Below are 16,107 nucleotides of genomic sequence, written 5' to 3' on the forward strand. Positions count from 1 at the left end.
GAAGAGAGAGAAAAAAACAAAAATATAGAATGCATATAGTCTTTGGGCTCATTGACACCACCATGCAACAAGGCGCTGGGCCGAGCCCAGCACCACTTGCAGGATGCAGATAGAGGAGAGAAGGGAAGAAGGAGGAGGAGGAGAGGAAAAAGAAAGAGAAGAAGAAGAAGAAGAAGAAGAAGAAGAAAGAAAAAGGAAAAAGAGGGTTAGGCCATGGGGGAGGGGTGCGGCCGCTGGTGGCCACTCAGCGGCCAGCCTCTCGCCGACGGCTCAATCCTCCGGCGGTTCCGAGAGGAAACCGACAAGGAGAAAAAGAGAAATAGAGAGAGAGGTAGAGAGAGAGAGAGGGAGGGAGAGAGAGAGAGAGAGGGAGGCTCACCGGAGCTAGAGGAGGTGGCGGCGGCAGCGGGTAAAGAGAGAGAGAGAGAGAGAGGAAGAAAAGGGAGAGAGAGGCGGTGGGGAGGGAGGCTGCAGCGGCGGCGGCTGCGGCGGGGGCCCACCATGCCAGGTGGCTCGGCCAGGTTGGCCAGGCCAGCGCTTGGGGCGCGTGGCGCCCATCTCTGCTGCCACTGCATGGCACGAGCTGTCGTGCCATGCAGTGCAGGAATAATTAATTAATATATATATATTTTTTAACCTTGGGTTATTACAACCTCCCTGCTTCCCTCACGCGCTGACGACGAAGGCCTCCCTCCCTCCTCCCTCACACATCAGCAACGAAAGCTTCCTACCCTCCCCTCCAGCGCGGCAACTCCCTCGACACGACTCCCTCGGCAGCGACTCCCTCTCGCGATGGCGACTTCCTCTAGTGACTGAGGTATCCTATCCTACTTCATTTCCCTCCCTCATGCGCCTTCCTACCTCCCTCTTTCTGTATCTGTGATATTAGAGTGAGCTAATTGATGCTATTAGAGTAATTTAGGATGCTAAATGATCACAGTGAGCTGATTGATGTTTGTGCTCACTCCCTCACTGGCATGTTTTAAAAAGTTAATTACTGCCTCACTGCCATGTTTTAGAAATTAATTACTGCCTCACTGCCTTGCCTCACTGTTATGTTTTAAAAATTAATTACTGTCTCACTGCCATGTTTTAGAAATTAGTTACTGCCTCATTGCCATGTTTTATAAATTAATTGATATTTTTTCTGACTAAAGCATGTTGTATTAATTATCACACGATAAATTAGAATGATATGCATTAAACCATATGTTATATTGGTTTACAATATATTAAAAAAATATTTTTCTTTATTTTTTATTGCGGTATCCATGCCGTATCTGTATCCTAGTTTTTAAAATTTATTGTATCCCCTTGTCCCCATATCCCGTATCAGTATCCATGCTTCATAGATTGAATACAATGATATCTATTATTCTCATTTTGGTACATTATTTGTTGAATGTTAATGTATTCTTTGTCTAATTGTCTTTAATATTTATTACTTTAATTTTGGCTAGTAAATGCTTGTGTAGATAATAGATATATTAAAATATTGAAAGCAATGTTATGTATACGTTGTCATTAGAATATAAATTTCTTCTTGCACATACACATGTATAAGTTGTCATTAGAATATAATAATTTTATATAATATTTTAATTGTCGTATCCTAGATGTATCTTATCTTGTGTTTTGAGAATTTTACCGTATTCATATCGTATCATATCGTATTCGAATCCCATATCCATCCTTCATAGATTTACACCATACCATATGGATATTTATCATTTGATCCTTGCATTGTGTTTTAATGTTTGAAAAATACTTTGGGTTAATTTTACCTTAACAACAGTTAATGAATGGAAAATATTCTGTTACTTTTGAAAATGGAAAATTAAAATACTTAAAATATCCTCCATTTGACTTTAAAATATAGTTCTTTAAATATTTTTACCTTAACCTAAAAAAAATTATTCAGTGGAAGCTTCTATCCTTTTCTCTCCAGTTCGGCGACACCAAGCTCCGGTCATGGAGAAGGAAGAAAGAAGTGTCAGTGCAACTACAAGTGTAATGGAGCTCGAAACCCTAGCCCTTCAAAAGGTAGCTGAAGTCTCCTTTGCCATCGATGCCGCGAAGCACGTAGACGAAGTCATCTACGCTCTCCATTCCCTTGCCGTCCTCCTCTTCCCCGTCGATTCCTCTCTTGTTTCCAGTAAGATTCCAGAAAAAGAATGATATTTTATTTTGTATGTGCTAATTTTCATAGATTGACTCTGCTTCTTTAATTGGTTTATAGGTGTTGTTGATGAGCCTTATAGAAGCCAGGTAACATTTTGATTTCTTTTACTCTCTGTCGATATAGAGTTGTCTTGAGTTTCTTGAATAAAAAATGTCATTTTATGCTTCTTTAGAAATGTCAAAATTTTTTTTGGAGCTATTACAGATCAATAATAGTGAAATGGTTATGGAGTTTATCTCTTTATTTCATAGATGCAAATTGTCTGGTTGCTTTTATTTGTAATCCCCTATTTTTTTTTAAATTTAAGTTTTGATCATCTCTTGCTCATTCTAGATATATACCCTGAGACCTCTATCAAATGAGTAGCTTGATATTTCATTGGAGATCTGATTTTATTTGGATTAAATATATTTTACCCCCTATAGTTATGACCAAAATTACTTTATCCTTCTGCACTTTAAAAAAATCTCAAACTATGTTACGAACTAGATCCAAAAAGATCTGTTCGTAGGATGATCCTGAGATTTTGAGGTTAGTAATCTCGAAAGTCTCGGATTTAATGGCTTTAGATTGAAGTCAATTGGAGATCCGGATAGAAAGTTATGGTTAAAATAGTGGAGCAATGTCAGATAGGGACAGAATGGTAAATAATCGACGTTGCGGCGGTCGTCGGAGGGTGGCGGACGGCCAAGGGTGGTGGTTGACGGCCGTGGGTGGTGGTGATGGCCGTATGGTAGGGTGACTGCTGGAGAAAGGTGGTGGTTAGGGTTTGGATGCTTGAAAGGGTTTTATGGTTATGATATACTCCTATAAAGATAAAAACGATCTAATGGTTATGGTAAAAGATAAAGATAATGAAAAATATTTTGCTATATTCAGATTCATTCAACGCATAAACAATTAGGGCTGCACTCTACATATTTATAGAGGCTAGTCCTAAATTGACTCAAATTAGGATTTCCCTTAAGGGCTTACATTAAAGATAAATATGACCTAGAGATAAACATAACTTAGCTAAATCAACCTTTCTTATCTTTCTCGAAATGTTTCTTCGTTCTGTCATAGATAGAGTCCTAATCCGGAGAAGCCTTGGATATGAAAGTTGTAGATCAGGATGTCTTCGATTTTCCCCAAGTGGTTTCGTAATATTCGGTCGACTAATAAATATCTGCAGAATAAGTTTTTGGAACTGCGCGAAGTTAATTGAACCTGAACTTAGGTGATTAAATAAACTTTAATCTACTTAGACTCTAACTAAACTACATAGGCAGAATAAATAAGATAACTAGACTTGATCCATTGAGCCCAATGTTGTTATGATGTGATTCGATCTGACCCGGATTGCATCAAACTAGTTACTGTACTTATAACTAAAGTGAGATTGTAGTTTTTCTGTCCAAATTAACGGAGCGAGCCCATAAAATTTCAAGAATTAAAAACGACATTGTATTCTCTTCATTTTTGAATTTTTTGTGGACATTCCTCTCTTATATAACCATTTATTTCTCATGAAAGACTACTCACATGTTTTCTTTCCTTATTTTCTAGATTGTGCCAATTATATACAATTGTATAATCAGTTTTATTAAATTTAGGTTTAAAGTTTAATAATTAAATCACATCGAGAATAAGACAAATATGGTTTAAAAAAATTAGATAAAAAACCCATTTATTTTGCCTAATAAACACGACGGGGGTATTTTGGTCATTTGGGCGCACTCCATCATTAACTTTTGAAAGAACAATTGACGGTTTCACTTTAGTCGTAAATATAGAAACTAGTTTGAGATTTTTTTAAGTATAAGGGGTAAAGTGATTTTGGGCATAAGTATGGAGGGGGAAGGGGTTGTTAAATATATTTAACCCTTTTTATTTTCTTGTAAGATATTCTATACAGATGAAAAATTTACATTTAATGCTTGAACCTTAAGAGGAGCTTTAGTATGAAGAAACATAATTAGTTTTATGTGTCTCATAGAGGGCTTATTTTGTAGTGAGTATAGCTCCCAATTCTTTAAGCATATTTGAGAGGTTCTTGATGATTTGCTTCTTTAGCTTTCTTGTTATAGAGGTGAGCCTAGATGAAACCCTTGAGACTTTTTTGTTCACAAATTGCATGGTGCCTTCCATCAATTGTGGTAAGGTTTTCCATGTGTCTGAACTAGACATTCAAAGGTTTAGCTTGAACTAAAAGTATTCCTTGTAGATGTAGCATATGTCTAATCATTGTCGATAGGAGAATAGACTTTTTTTCTTAAAGTTATAACTCATGAGCAAAGTCGGTTAGAATTCTGATAATAACTTAGTGTATCCTATATTTATCTCACGATGTATTTGTTTGTCGTCATACTTCTATCATAATTCATCTGTTGCCTTTAAACTTGCATATGTTGATGAACATAGTTGGTTTGGTATAACTCATTAATAATGATCAGGGATCACTTAATATCTTAGTTGTTTTAATCAGCTGCAGTCCACCTTGATTGGCTAGTTTCTTCTTTAGTCTTGTAGCTTATGAGAGCTTGCATCAGGTCCATTTTGTAGTCTTATATATTTCTGAACATAACCTTTTCTCTTGTTTTGTAATTATCTAACTCAGTGCAATGTTTCATTCGGTTCAAAGTTATCTTTATCTAATAACTGAATTATGAAGGCTTTTGCATCCATGTTGTCTCTGGATCTAAGATGTATAATCTTTCCAGAGTCTTCAGATTTTTGTCAATTGTGGATGCATTAGTTTCTCCTATTTGTGTAGTTTAAAACCTTTATCCTTTTATTCTTTACCAGCAATAGACAAAACCATCGCTGTAATTCGGTTCAATCATTGTTTAGTGTAGTTGGTTTTTACAGCTAATTCACTTTGGCAAAGCTTCATTTATTCTGCTTTGCATTCTTAAATGAGGATGTTGATAAAGACCATGGACATGATTAATGGCACAACACTTGGCACGAGGTGTGCCAAAGGCACACCTTTATGCCAACGCGTGCCCGTCATTGTGTCATGTGGAGCCTTCTTTTATTTTATTTTATTTTTATTAATTATTGTCAAATCAACTGATCAATTGATCATTTAGAAGACTTAAATAATATTGATGATAATGAAACTAGAGATGATAATGATGATGGTGATGGTGATAATAACGAAACTTAGTTTATTGGCAGTGATGATGGAGATAATCGTTCTTGTTAAACATAACCTTCTTAGAGGGGTATTGTTTTTACAAAGAACTTGAGTCTGTAGGTAGCAGAACATTAGGAGAGATGCACCCACAGAATAATATGAGTTCATTATAATTATTATCATATCAATTACAACACTATAGCCAGAACACTTTTATTATACTCTATATCCATAATCTGTATGTCCTATCCTGTTCATTTTCGTGCATGTTCAATATCCATATTATATCATAGAAAAATTATAAAATTTCTATTTGTATGAAGACTATATGAGACGTTACAATAAGCAAAACTATCAGTGAGTGAGAATTGAAGAATATCGATAGTATTTAATGCAACATTCTCGTGTTATTTTTGTGCCGACAAATGAAGTATTTGATTCTCCTCATCATTTTACGTTCAACTTTATATTAATTTTAATTATTAAACTATTATCAATTAATATTATGTATTCAATTATATTATGGAGTATTCAATTTATATTATAGAGTGTTCAATTATTAATATTAGTTTAATTGAATGTCTTCAATCATAGTATGTGTTGAATAATATTTGTATTTAACTGTTGCTTTATCTTTAAGGATAATGGTAATCCTACCATTAACTAGTTCATTTTTATTTATTAATTTATTTATTAATTTCATAGTAATAGAAATACATATTCTACTGAGATAGAATTTGTAACTTGCTATCGTCTTGCCTAACATACAAAGATCTACCTCTGATTCTACTCATATTGGACATAGTGCTAAGAAAGTTTAGCTAATAATAGGTCTAGAAATATTGATCGGTAATGTGGGCGGGGTTTTCGAGGAATACAAATAACCTCCATTTTTTTTTTCTAAAATAGGTTATTTATAAAAACAATCTAAAGATAAAATATTATAATATAGGTTTTAAATATTAAATACGTATATTTCATCCAAAAACTAAGGATTGACATATCGAAGATCTAAAAGCATCTTTAAATATCTTAAAAGTTTATTAAAAATATTATAAATGCGTGCTACTGCCAGACAGGGGTGTGCTGACCGGCACGGCCATCGTTGCTCCGAACCTTTGTGATAGATGATATGGAAAAGACAAATTAAGAAGATTAGAAGTTTTATTGTTATATAGACGATAATTTAGTTTTCTTAGTCAAGGTTGGTAATTTGGGATATCTATTTGAGTCATTTTTATGTGTTTCATAACTATATTATATGGGCCTGACAGAAGCTTATGATGACTATATAAGATGCCTTTTAACTTATTTAAATAAAGAATTTGAGATTGTTAAGGAGTTCTTGTCCACTCCTTATTGAAATTAGGATGGAGGTATGTCATTAAATCATATGGCAGTTTGCTTTTAAAAAATTAAGAAGGAACTTCTTCCTTTGCATGCGACATTCATGGGCTTGAGGCCTTTCTGAGTGAGTTTGGTTACCAATCCAAACTCTTCTTTATCAGAACCCTTCAGACCAGATCGGAAGTCTTGAAACCCAGGATTCTTGTGCCAGTGGAATGGGACTGCTGGTTAACTATTGGTAGGGTATGACCGATTGGCACAGTAGGTACACTTGTTTTAATTATCCTATGCTGGTTCGATATTGAACAACTTGAGGTTGGAAACAGATTTGGTATGTGATTTTATAATCAGCGCACACAGGTATCAAGATACTACCAATTATTAGTGTAGATTTCTTGTTCTCTTTGTTAGCAGCAAGTTTGACACTCCGTGCTGCTCGAGACAAAAATCCTTACCTGAATGCCATCTTTTGATATTTGTTTTCATGTTGAATCTGTGAATCCACATGAAAATTGGATTTTCTACAGATTTGCCTCCAAAACGGGCCAAAAAAATGTAACTACTTCAGCTATAACTAAACACTATTAATCAAATTAATTCCTACACGACAATCCCATCTAATCGACCCACTTATAAACCATAAAAGCTTTAATTCCCAACAATTGTTTATATCTGACTTCAAAGAGCCTTAGTGATCATTTTCTTCTTTATTCATTGATCTTGTCCTATAAGAATGTCCAGTTGTCCAAGAACGAATTGATTGCAGACAGGCAGAGTTATATTATCCTACATCAGCTGTAATTGTGATCAATTATTGGTCTAATCTAGAAATATTTCCCATGTTTGTTACTGCTTATTTAGTAACATTGCATCTTCTTATGTGGTTTGATGTAGCGGTGATGAAAAACTTTTTACATGTCTACAAGAGCTGATTTTCCTTGCAAAAATTTCTTGCTTGATAGAGTTATCCTTAAAAGGATTTTGAAAACTAATTTAATAATTAAACTTTTACACCTTCGATGCTAATCTTTTGTTCAGTGTCAAAAATATATGCTCTTATCTTCTTGGAAGTAGCTTGTCATCTACTAATATGATGTGTTAAGATCTTACTCCTAAGATTATGTTTCCATGCATTAACATTTATTTTCTAGTTACTAAGAACCCAACACTGAGAGGCCTTTTAAAAACAGAATTCCACAATTTCTGATCTATTTATGGCTTTTGAGGGATCTCCAGCTACTGAAAATATTCATAAGATGGTTCACTACATGTTCTCTGCATTGGCTTGAAATACCAAATTAAAGCTTGTTAATTTTAGTAAATGAAAATATTCATGATATTCAATCTAAAATCTTGTAATTTGGAAAAGGACTTTGCTTATTATAAAACCTGAAGGAAAAGTAATGTTTGATTTACTTAGTCATGGTCCCATCTTGAAGAACATTTATCACATTATGATCATCTATGATAAGTGTGTGTATATTTTCAACTAATACTATGACTTCTGTTCAGATCCTCAATGTTACGCTTCTATCTGATGCTGAAAGGAATGGTTGGAGACATTCTTTCTTTCGCGGTTCAGCATTTCCTACAATGGCTAGGATATTAATACACAGTAAGTGTGCATTTTGTGTTTTCGATTTTTTTCCATCGGGTTAGATAATTTTCTTTGTAAGGGTGTTGTCTAAACCAAAGAGTCAACTTTAATTTAATTTTATCTTTGAGGATGTTGTCTACTTGTCTAACTCAAAAGAGTCAACCTTAATTACTTTTCATATGTATAGAGCTCTAGTAATGCAAACCTTTGGATATAACCTTGTTCTTGTTAACGCTATGCTTAAATGTTATAATCCATTTCTTCGTCCTATACTAAAAATCCATTTCTTCACCCAGTTTAGTTTGTACGAGTACTGACTTAAGGTACAACCTGGATTCAAGCCAAATCCAGTATGAAGTCTGAAACGTACTTAATAAATACTTTTATCAGGGTCGTTTCAGTCAGATGTTGGTTTAGGGGGCAGTTTTGGATTGGATGAGACTGAAATGCTAAACGTCTTGGTTTCAGATGAAACTTCGAACCATAGTTTTAAGTCGGATCTTCTTTCCTCTTAAAACTATTACATCTGCTATTCGTTGGCCTCGTATGTCTATTGTTACTTTGGAAAGGATTGGGAGGATCAGCTAGGAAAGAAGAGGATTCTTAATTAGGAAAGCAATAGGCAGCTCATTTAGAAAAAAATTGCTAGGAGGTTCAACAAGGAAAAAAAAAATGTTGAAGTCAATTAAATTAGGTTCCCAACAATTCATAGTTCTCTCTAAGAGTTTGCTACCCTATTTCTTCCATATAATCAAGTCATTAATCCCAACAAAATAGGGTTAATTCAAAGTGGGAATTGATTTGTTTATTTGTTTCTTCCTGAGCTAGGGAGCTCTAGGGGCTACCCTGCAGCCAACTATACTATCTAATTAACTTCACTAATTATTACCTTAGTTTGCTAATACATTATTCCTAAAATAATTGTTGACCAACGCAATGATCACAACCCTTGTCACGATCCGAAATCGGAATCATGACCGACCATGCGTCTCAATACACTTGAGATACACGAAGCCTTACTAATACTTCCTAAGTGTACAATTGCAAAGATAAATAAATGAAGAAGATATGCTTTATTAAATTAAACCAATTGCAATGAACATAAAAGAATGTCATTGTTTGTCTCTAAACGAAATAAAATTAACAATTAATCTAAAATATAAATTCAAAAGAGCAGAAAGGTAAATAGGTAGGTCCTAAGTGGAGGTAAGGTCCCGATGCATCTCGCTTAGTCGACACGCTGGCTATTACATGAGATAGATAAAAAAGAAAAAAGAAAAAAAGAAATCCATGAGCTAACAACTATAGCTCAGTGAGTGGAATTCACTCGAAAACCAAATAAATTCTAAACATTTTATAGTGTTAATAAAACCCAAGCTCAACGATGTAAATAACAAATTCCAACAAGCATGCTCGTAAATAATGACAATAATAACAATAGTCATAACTTGTAGCCTTGCTCAATTTTAATATATTAATATCTTTTCAATGTTTATAATGTTATTTGTCTCAATGGGTCTATATTTTGTGGATTCACATAAATTAGAAGTCACCTCGAGATGACGCTCGAAATTTTTTTTTATAGCTGATCCGGTTAATGTCATCAGATGGTATTACTATGTGATCAACACACCCTGTCTTTTTCACTAACCGTTGAGTTAGAATTATATATGAAATCTCATTCATCCTAGAACTGTTTTCTAATCCCGTCAGAGTCACCTAAGAAAGTCACCGCAGTGATCTGATATAGGACTTTACCCTGGATTTTCAGATAGACTTGAGTTATCACGAAAAATCGCAAGCGATCTATATTGGGACTGTTTACTAAGTCGTACCAATACTAGTTTCATTTTTTTTCACTAAAATTTAATATTTGTACAAGGTATGGTGATGCATTGAGTGTAATGATTAAATGCACATAGAAAATGTGACAATTAAATTTGCACGTAAAAATGAAATAAATAAATTTGCACACAGTAAATTACATAGTCTGACAAAGGTCCGAAGTATAATAAAATTAAATATGTGAGTGAATCCACTCACCTGAATCTAAGCAAGACAACTGAATCTCAAATCTCCAGCTCACGTGCTAAAAATCACCACCTTTAATAATAAATAACAATAAAATATTTAAATTAAATAAATAAAATTTTTTACAATTTAACTCAAAGATTAATAATTTGGGCTAAAATAAGCCCAAAGCCCAATCGGTTGGGCTGGGCTGCGGTTGGCCCGCAGCCCACCCAACTAAATACTTAAATGGATTGGCCCAATCCAATTAAGTTAATGAAACCGAGTCGGGTCCCTTAGATTCGGATCCAACCTGACCCGAATCCGAAACTTAAAGGGAGAAGGCTAGACTCGGGTTGCCCGAGTCTGCCTTCTCCAATTCGAAGGGGAACCGAAGGGAGAGAGAGAGAGAGAGAGAGAGAGAGAGAGAGAGATTCAACGGCCACCTCAAGCTTCCCGATATTCTCATGATGCCACCGTCCTCACGAGGTGGAGGAGAAGCTGCACACGGCAATAGACTCTATGGCCGACAGTGATTGGAGCCATGAGGGCTCCAAAGGTGAATGCCCACGGCACGAGGCCAATGACAAGAGGCTTCCAGTGATGGAGCAGTAGCGACCTGAAGCCGCCAGCCGAGAGAGAGATTCAACGGCCACCTCAAGCTTCCCGATATTCTCATGATGCCACCGTCCTCACGAGGTGGAGAAGAAGCTGCACACGGCAATAGACTCTATGGCCGACGGTGATCGGAGCCATGAGGGCTCCAAAGGTGAATGCCCACGGCACGAGGCCAACGACAAGAGGCTTCCAGTGATGGAGCAGTAGCGACCTGAAGTTGCCGGCCGACCTGACTCGCTGACGAAGCTGAAATCTCACGAATTTGGTATTTCTATTTTAACTTATTAAACTGAAATTAAAATTGAGGGGTGGAAGAGGGCTTATCAAGGAGTTATGTGGTGGTCTCCGATGACTCTGGCGGCACTCTGGCAGGCTGATTCCATGGTGTGACTTCGACGGTGAGAAGAAAGAAAAAGGAGGAGAAGAAGAAGAAAAGGGAAAATGAGGCTTGGGGGGGGAGAGTTAAGGAGAGAGAGAGAATTAGGGTTTAATTTATAGATTAAATTCTTGCGATCAATCAATGGTGGATAAGCTATTTGCTGATTTTTAGATCACCTGCTTGGGGGCATCAATATATAAATCTGTCACGTAAATATCTAACAACTATTGTAGTTTTCCTACTTAATGATATTATGATTTGGATGTAAACATGCCCAAGTTCTTGCTTAATTTCATTCGTTTTAGAAAAGAAACAGGCTAGTGTGCGTTACTTGTCACAGCAAAGCTTGTCCATCCAAGTGGCATGGGGTTGAGAGTTGAGACATGGAAGCTATCTATTTAGTACCAACACTCTATTTAGATGGCGAGAATAGGAGAGAAGAAAAGAGAAGAGAAAAGGAGAGAAGAGGAGATAAGAAAAGTGGAGAAAATAATTTTATCTTATTTTGTTTGGATGTAATGGAGAAGATAAAAGTAGATTTTGTTTGGTTCAAGGAGAGAAAAGAAGAGAAAATAACATGTTTACCTATATACCCTTCATCTAATATTTAATTATTAAGATAAATCAACACAAGCTAAAATATCTATAAGATTACTCTTTAAAATAAATAAAAGCAATATAAACCAATGATGCTTATTGACACTTGCTGTGCAGATGGTGGCACGACATCTGGCATGGGGTATTTTAGTGCCACACCCTAGTATCGATTTGTGACGACTGGCATAGGTGTGCTGACCTATGCTTGACTAGCACAAATCGCCTGAGGTTCAAAACAGATTTTATTGATCCAAAATGGATCTATTAGAGCGGTAAATCTAAAATATCCTCTGTGACATTTTTTATCATGTGATAAATATGATATGTCATGTAGAGTCTATTTTTTTTTTATCTTTTTCTTATTTCAATTACATTACGGAGTGTTCAATTATATTATGGAGTGTTTAATTATTATTAATTTAATATTAGTTTTAAATGAATATATTTATTCATATTATGTGCTGAATAATATTTCTATTTGACTATTGCTATATCTTTAATAAAATAAGTCATTTACAAAAGTAATCTAAAAGTGAAAGACTTTAATCTTGGTTTTAATATATATACATATATATCAAAAACTAAAGATTGATGTGCCGAAGACTGAAAAATAATTTTAAATACTCTAACTTTTTTATTAAAAATGTGCTAAAGGTGTGTCGCACGTAGGGGCGTGTCGACTAGGGATCGGCAGACCATTGTTGATATAAATAACTATTATTTTAATAGTACATTATGCATCATTTATTGTAAGAACTCTTCATTTCTTAGTTGGACATCTAAAAAATGCTTACACTCTTGTAGGATTTTCTATAAGAAATGTGTAAGATCGACTCGGATATTAATCAACTCATTAAAATATTTTCTTTTGTATAATGATAGCATTTCCTTCTCTGAATGTGAAAGCAATGTCATGAATTACTTTCTGATAATTTCTTATTCTTTCACTTCCTCATCTCTTTAAGCTTTTCTTTTCTTGCCCTTTGAGGATGATGTAGCTTGAGAAGATCCTTGCACATTTAATTCATAATGATTTGTTGTGAAAGGAGAATCATTAGTTATATCACTAAATGGTTGGAATGTTACTTCATTCTCGTTTATCATTTGATCAATACTATCAATATCAACATCTTCAAAACCTTCAGATTGAGTCCATCATCGTGCCTTTTCTTTTGTAGTTTCAGCACCTGAACTTGTAGCCGTATATTTTTCAAAACGTTGCAACAATTTATCATAATAATTAATTGGCTTGATCATCTATTTTTTTGCTGCTGAAAGAAAAAAATAATTAGCAAGCTAATCACAGGTGGTGTGAGGTCATACATTTTAGAAAATAATTTATGTCAAGTTTATATACGCACCTCAACTAGTGCTTTCCAAACTTTAGGCTCTGCATCCCACATTTTAGTCTTTGGGTTCCATGCAAATCCACTCATTCCTTTAAAATGATCATAACAACATTGACAATTTTCCTTAATAGATTTTATCCGAATTTTGAGATGCTTTTTATCTATATCTAATCCAAACTATTCACGTAATTCTTTTAAAAGTTAAAGCATTATCATAAGCAGATTTAGTAAAAGCCCTATCAACTCTATTTCCAATAACTTGTTGATGAAGTAAAGCATCCATAAGGAATTCATTCATATTCTCATTCCATCTTATTGATTACTTGCTTGTGCGCTCTTATCATTTTTGTTGTTGATGTTCATGGATACGTGCAATTTCTTGCTTATCTACAATATATATTAATAAAAATTCAGCATTCATAATAATAAAGAAGGTATAATAAATATTTTATCAGACATGTGAAATGCTAACAATAGTTTAAAATTATGAATCAACTTTTTCAAACATAGAATATAAAATATCTAAACTAACAATTAGTTTTATATAATCTGTCCACGTTGCAACTACTATACTGTCTCTAACAATTTCTTCTTATCTTGTATCTTCATCGTCAACATTTGGACCAACTTGTTCGTTTGATTCAACCCTATGAAGAATTTCTTGATCCACTTCAGTAATAACAACTTCATCAGGATCAATACCCATTGAAAAGTTATGCAATATACAACATGCCAGAAAGATTATTGTTGAATTGGATGTAGATCCTTCCTTTCTGGCAACATGTATGTGAACTTTATATCAAATGAATACGCAACTAAAATATTTTGTGTTGGATAACTTTTTCTACCAGGAAACCTTAGTGCTTCATCCCTTGACACCTTTATGTGACAATGTGTTCCATCGAATGCCCCAATAAAATTCTGAGATTAATATATTGATGTATTAGTAAGAATAGGATAATGAAATAAAATATTTGGTAAAAATAAGTATACCTTGAAGTAAGTAGAATCTTGTGCTATTTAAAATCCCTAGAGGTACTTTAGAACCATCAAGTTTGTCCTTTAAAGATATTAATGCTCTTAACACTTGATGGAAATAACGACTTACGGAGTTACGGTCTCTCTAGACTGTGAAATGAGATCGTGTGATTTATCACATTTTGTGAAAAATGTGAAGAAATGTTGCATCTCTTCCACCTTAGATTTTTCTGAATTTTGAATGCTGCCACATGTTCTAAGAATGTTGAAATGCTTTGGACCCTATGCGTAAAATTTTATGACTTCTCTCATTAGTAGTTAGTTGGTTAATTTGTTCTTCTCAAACAATTTTCCTACGTCAGATGCTTTGAATTAGAGTTCTATCGATGCACATTCATGGAATATGCTAGGCTATGTTTGTTTGAGGCTAAGCTCTGAACTTGGTTTACTGACCCTATTTCTTAGTTCTGATTTAGGAACCTTAAACCAAGGATATCTACTCACCTTCACCTTTTGCCACTAGCTGTTGACGCTCGTCACCGAGCCGTTGCCACACTTTGCCGACCTCTTCGTTGTTCGAGCTAGAGGCGTCGCTCGGATGACGGCGAGGTTGACGAAGAGCAGCGACGACGAGATCAACGGCAAGAGAGGTGCCTTAACCTAGACTAAGAAAATGTAATGTTTGGTTATGAACTACGTAAAGTGTAATTATTACTTTTGATTTAATGTGAAAAAGTGAAAAATATATTGGTTTTGGAGAGAAATAAATGATATATAAAATTAATGGACTAAAATGCCTTTTGATTTTGATGATAAAATTTAAAAATATTATTATTTTATCAATGAAAAAGCTTTTAAGTTATTGATTTGGGGGCTTACGTGCTTGTAGCATGTATGTTAGCATGTTAGCTCACAAACGGGCTTACAAGCAGCATGTAAGTCTGCAAACAAGCTTAGCATGCATGTAAGCCCGCAAACGGGCTTATAAGCATGCACCTAAACATATGATTTTTTTAAAAAATAATGTAAGGTTAATGTTGTTTTATTTAAATAATAACATTATTTTACCTTTTTTTTATTTTTCGTTTGTTTTTGGTTATAAGCTCACGTGTAAGGCTAATATTATGTTTTTAATTTTATTAAGAAGTTCTTAATATTGCAACTTTATTAAAAAAAGAAAGTGAGTTATTTTGGGCTTAAAAGCTCATAAACCTGCAGTCACTCTAAAATTTACTGCAGACTTAGTAAGTTTTAAATTTTTTTGAAGGGAAATATATTTATTTTGGAGAAAATTAGATATTGATGAGAGAAGATTTAAAATAGGAGTGGAATGATTAATTTGATGTGATGTGAAAAAGTGAAAGATGGGCTCTATTATAATAAAAAAATATGCATTTTTTGGAAGAGAGAGAAGAGTGGAGAGAGAGAGGAGAGAGAACATTGACAAGACATAAAATTGATAGATTTAAGGTATGTCAAGAGTAAAATTGGAATCAATTTGAATTCATATTGAACATTTTATTTTAATTTTTTCTTATTTATTAAGGAGTGAACTTGGTTAGGGATAAATTTTTTTTTTTTTTTTTTTTTTTTTTTTGCTTATTGAACTTGGCTAGGAGTCCCGGACTAAATTTAGGGACTCTTCCCAAACTCAAAACAAACAAGGGCCTATATAGCAAATCACTTGAATAATTGACATTTGTTGCTTTGATCCCGCTCAATATATTAATATTAATTAATATGATTCTTGCAATGCCACAAATAAAGTGATCATCTATAATATATTTTTGTGATGCCTAACCTATACATTGATATATACACAAATAGTTAATGTTGACAAAACTCCACCCTCCAATGTAAGATTTTTTTATTAAAAAAATTCAAACATGGAAACAAAGATAATCTATAAAACATGGTAAAAGAATGTCC

General features: G+C 34.3%; 1 protein-coding gene across 1 annotated transcript in view; it reads left to right on the plus strand.

Moving 5' to 3' along the window:
* Positions 1 to 1,894: 1,894 nt before the first annotated feature.
* Positions 1,895 to 16,107, plus strand: part of LOC140797614 (uncharacterized) — a 29,977-nt gene continuing 15,764 nt past the window's right edge. Inside the window, exons 1-3 of the mRNA XM_073151208.1 lie at positions 1,895 to 2,155; positions 2,240 to 2,268; positions 8,163 to 8,265. Of these exons, the coding sequence (XP_073007309.1) occupies positions 1,972 to 2,155; positions 2,240 to 2,268; positions 8,163 to 8,265 (316 nt within the window). The 5' untranslated portion in view covers positions 1,895 to 1,971. The remainder of the gene's footprint in view (positions 2,156 to 2,239; positions 2,269 to 8,162; positions 8,266 to 16,107) is intronic.

The sequence above is a fragment of the Typha latifolia genome, chromosome 11 (assembly GCF_019914945.1).
Source record: "Typha latifolia isolate L0001 chromosome 11, TyphaL0001v2, whole genome shotgun sequence".
In the NCBI taxonomy this organism is placed as follows: domain Eukaryota; kingdom Viridiplantae; phylum Streptophyta; class Magnoliopsida; order Poales; family Typhaceae; genus Typha; species Typha latifolia.